A 3,940-nucleotide genomic window follows, 5' to 3' on the forward strand; every position below is an offset into this window, starting at 1 on the left:
GGCTGGAGGGCACGGCCCTGCTGCTGCTGCTGCTGCTGCTGCTGGGGAGCCCGCGAGCGGGGCAGGCCTCCACGGTGCTGGGCACCCTGGATCTCCAAATCGACGAGGAGCAGCCGGCAGGCACCATCATTGGGGACATCAGCGCCGGGCTGCCCCCCGGCACCACTGCCTACATGTACTTCATCTCGGCTCAGGAGGGTAGCGGCGTGGCCACCGACCTGGAGATCGACGAGAACACGGGCATCATCAAGACAGCCCGCGTGCTGGACCGGGAGACCCGGGACCGCTACAGCTTCATTGCCGTCACCCCCGAGGGCGTCACGGTGGAGGTGGGCATCCAGGTGAACGACATCAACGACCACGCGCCTGCCTTCCCGCGGCGCCGCGGCGCCCTCCAAATCCCCGAGCACACGCCCGCCGGCAGCCGCTTCCCCCTGGACCCCGCCTTCGACGCCGACAGCGGGCAGCTGAACACCCAGGGCTACGCCATCAAGGGGGGCAACGCAGGGCAGGCCTTTCGGCTGGAGACGCGCCGCGGCCCCAACGGGGCCCTGCAGCCCGAGCTGGTGGTGAGCGGGGTGCTGGACCGGGAGAACCGCTCGTCCTACGCCCTGGTGCTGGAGGCCTACGACGGTGGCTCCCCGCCCCGGAGCACCCAGATGACCCTGCAGGTATCAGTGCAGGACGTCAACGACAACGCACCCGCCTTCAACCAGAGCCGCTACCACACCCTCATCTCCGAGAACCTGAAGCCAGGCAGCAGCATCCTGCAGGTCTTCGCCTCCGACGCAGATGAGGGCGACAATGGGGCCGTGGTGTACGAGATCAACCGGCGCCAAAGCGACCCCGACCAGTACTTCACCATCGACGCCCACACCGGCGTCATCCGGCTCAACAAGGGGCTGGACTACGAGCTGCGCAAGGTGCACGAGCTGGTGGTGCAGGCTCGGGACCGGGCTGTGCACCCCGAGGTCACCACAGCCTTTGTCACCATCCACGTGCGCGACTACAATGACAACCAGCCCACCATGACCATCATCTTCCTAAGCGAGGACGGCTCGCCCCGCATCTCCGAGGGGGCGCAGCCCGGCCAGTACGTGGCCCGCATCTCCGTCTCGGACCCCGACTACGGCGAGTATGCCAACGTCAACGTCTCCCTGGAGGGCGGCGACGGCAAGTTTGCGCTCACCACCAAGGACAACATCATCTACCTGATCTGCGTGGACCAGCTGCTGGACCGGGAGGAGCGGGACTCCTACGACCTGCGGGTGACGGCCACCGACTCGGGGACGCCACCGCTGCGGGCAGAGTCCGCCTTCGTGCTGCAGGTGACGGACGTCAACGACAACCCGCCGCTCTTCGACCAGCAGGAGTACCGGCAGAGCATCCCCGAGGTGGTGTACCCGGGCAGCTTTGTCCTGCAGGTGACCGCCCGCGACAAGGACCAGGGCCCGAACGGGGAGGTGCGCTACAGCATCCTGCAGGGCCCCGACGCCCACGCCAGCTGGTTCGCCATTGACCCCGCCACGGGCATCATCACCACTGCTGCCCCCCTGGATTACGAGATGGACCCCCAGCCCCAGCTGACAGTGCTGGCCACGGACGGTGGGACGCCCGCGCTTTCTTCCACGGCTGTGGTGTTCGTGGTGTTGCAGGATGTCAACGACAATGAGCCCGTATTCAAAAGCAACTTTTACAATGTGTCACTGAAGGAGAACACACCTGCGGGGACCTGCTTCCTACAGGTGGGGGCTGATGGCAGGGCAGGCACCCGGGGCAGGCGCAGGGGAGGGCGGGGAGTGGGGTGCAGAGTGGGTGGGGGCAGCGAGGCAGGAGGTGGGGCCAGGGGTCAGTGCGGGAGGAGGAAGGGGTCAGAGCTGTGTGGGCTCTGGGGCAGGGCCTGGGGGGCAGAGTGGTGTAAATGGTCTTGAGAGCAGCGGGCATCTCTTAGCAGCTTCCTTGCCACGTCCCAGGTTTGGGCCGTGTGGAGCGGGAACAGGTGGGCGCGTGGTTGGACAGACCCAGCCAGGATGGACCGGGCCCTGTTGTGCCGGGTGCTGCGCAAACCCCAGCCGGGATCAGGGCCCCGTTGTGCCGGGTGCTGCACAGACCCCGGGCAGGATTGTGCCCTGCAGGCGGGCGCTGCAAACCTGCATGATGAGCCCTGCCAGGCTGGCAGTCCCCCGGCAGCCGGGGAGTTTCAGCTGAATCCAGCACCTGGCTGCCCTGCGCCCCTCGCGCCTCCCCGGGGACAGGCTGGCAGTGCCGGGCAGGGAGGAGGCTGTGCTCCCGGCCGTGCCTCAGCTGCCCTCCCAACGCGGAGCGGGCATCTGTGGAACATGAGCATCCGCGAGGCGCTGACACCTTTGCTGGTCCTGGTGGTGAGAGGGCAGCTCTGGGCAGCAGTCAGCACCTTTCCATCATCTGAAGTGCTGCTGGCCACTGCTGAGCTGGAAGGACCCTGGTATCCTGACCCCCCGTCCCTGGCTGTCACCACCACGCAGGACACCCTTGCTGTGTGTGCCTGTGCTGGGCATGTGGGCAGCTTGCACTGGTGGGCACGCGGGTGGCCTGTGCTGGGGGGGTTGACCGTGGTGGGCACATGGGTGGGTTGCCTGAAAGTGTGACTATGCTGGGCACGTGGGCAGCTGGCACAGGGATGTGTGACCATGTGGGGCATGTGCATGCCCTGTGTGGGAGTCTGTGACTGTGCTGGGTATGTGGGTAGCCTGTGCTGGGGTGTGTGACCATGGTGGGCATGTGGGTGGTGTGCGCTGGGCTGCACGACCACACTGGGATGTGGGCGGCCTGCACAGAGGTCTGTTACCATGCTGGGCACGTGGACAGCCAGTGCGGAGATGTGTGACCATGCTGGGCGTGTGGCTGGCCTGTACCGTGGTGTGTGACCGTGCCGGATACGTGGGCGGCCCGTGCTGGGGTGCGTTACCGTGCCGGTCACATGGGCAGCCTGTTCTGGGGTGTGTGACCATGCTGGACACCTGTTGCCCCGTAATGGATTTCCTTGGCCATTAATGTGGGGTAATGGGATGTGGGGGGGGAGCCCAGCTCCCATGGATGTGGGGCTCTGCGCCTGTGTGAGGCACCGTGGGGGGCTCCAGTGATGGGGGGAAGTGAGCTGAACTGGGGGGAGGGCAGGCCTGTGGTGGGGCTTCAAGGGAGGGGAGCTTGCCTTCAGTGGGGTAGGAGGGTCTGTGTGGCTGGGCTGGGGCCCACGCCGCACAGGAGGCGTTGCTTCCCCCGGGCTGGGGGGAGGCTAGAGGCAGCCCCGGCTGCACGGCCCCATGCGGCGGGGGCTTGGCTGGGCTCGGCGTTTCGCTTGGAAGCCGCCGGCTGGGCCCAGCGCAGGTAACTCCCGCGTGGCCCCGGCACAAAGCAAACAGCTCGCACATCTGCTGCCGCTTCCTCTGCGCTGGGAAACGTGAGAGCTTGGGAGCGGAGGCTGGACCGGCCGGCCAGCTCGGCACCGCGCCCCAGCCAGGGGAGCCAGGCCTGGGGAGCTGGCCCAGGTCTGCAGGGCATGAACTTGGAGCGCAGGGGTTGCGGGGCCCCCGGTCAAGCTCCTGCCCATCCCCTCCAGCCCCGAGCAGGTGGGCCAGGACGGGGCTTCCCAGAGAGGCTGCCTCTGTGCGCACACTCCCAGTGACGGAGCATCCGCCAGGTCCCCGGGTGAGTGGCTCCCACGGTTCATCCCCCTCCCTGCTCCAGACCGCGCCTGGTTTCTAGCCGGAGCGTGTCTGGCTGCAGTTCCCAGCCCCGTGATCGTGCCCCGTGAGGCCAGGGGGCTGGTGGGTCTCCGGGGCCCCTGCCCAGGCACGCACCGGGGGTGTTGCTGCAGCCCCGGGAGCCCCGCTTACACAGCCCTGCTCTCGGCGCTCTGCGACCGTAACGCACGTGGCCCTTGCCCCAGACCACGTTTGTC

At 67.5% G+C, this 3,940-nt stretch overlaps 1 protein-coding gene across 1 annotated transcript in view; it reads left to right on the plus strand.

Moving 5' to 3' along the window:
• Positions 1-2: 2 nt before the first annotated feature.
• The window catches only part of DCHS1 (dachsous cadherin-related 1), a gene marked incomplete at its 5' end in the record, with an annotated part of 37,290 nt that continues 33,352 nt past the window's right edge, over positions 3-3,940 (plus strand). The window contains one exon of the mRNA XM_019528548.1: positions 3-1,745. Coding sequence (XP_019384093.1) covers positions 3-1,745 — 1,743 coding nt within the window. The remainder of the gene's footprint in view (positions 1,746-3,940) is intronic.

Source organism: Crocodylus porosus, unplaced genomic scaffold (genome assembly GCF_001723895.1).
Source record: "Crocodylus porosus isolate Cpor-Errol unplaced genomic scaffold, CroPor_comp1, whole genome shotgun sequence".
NCBI lineage: Eukaryota > Metazoa > Chordata > Crocodylia > Crocodylidae > Crocodylus > Crocodylus porosus.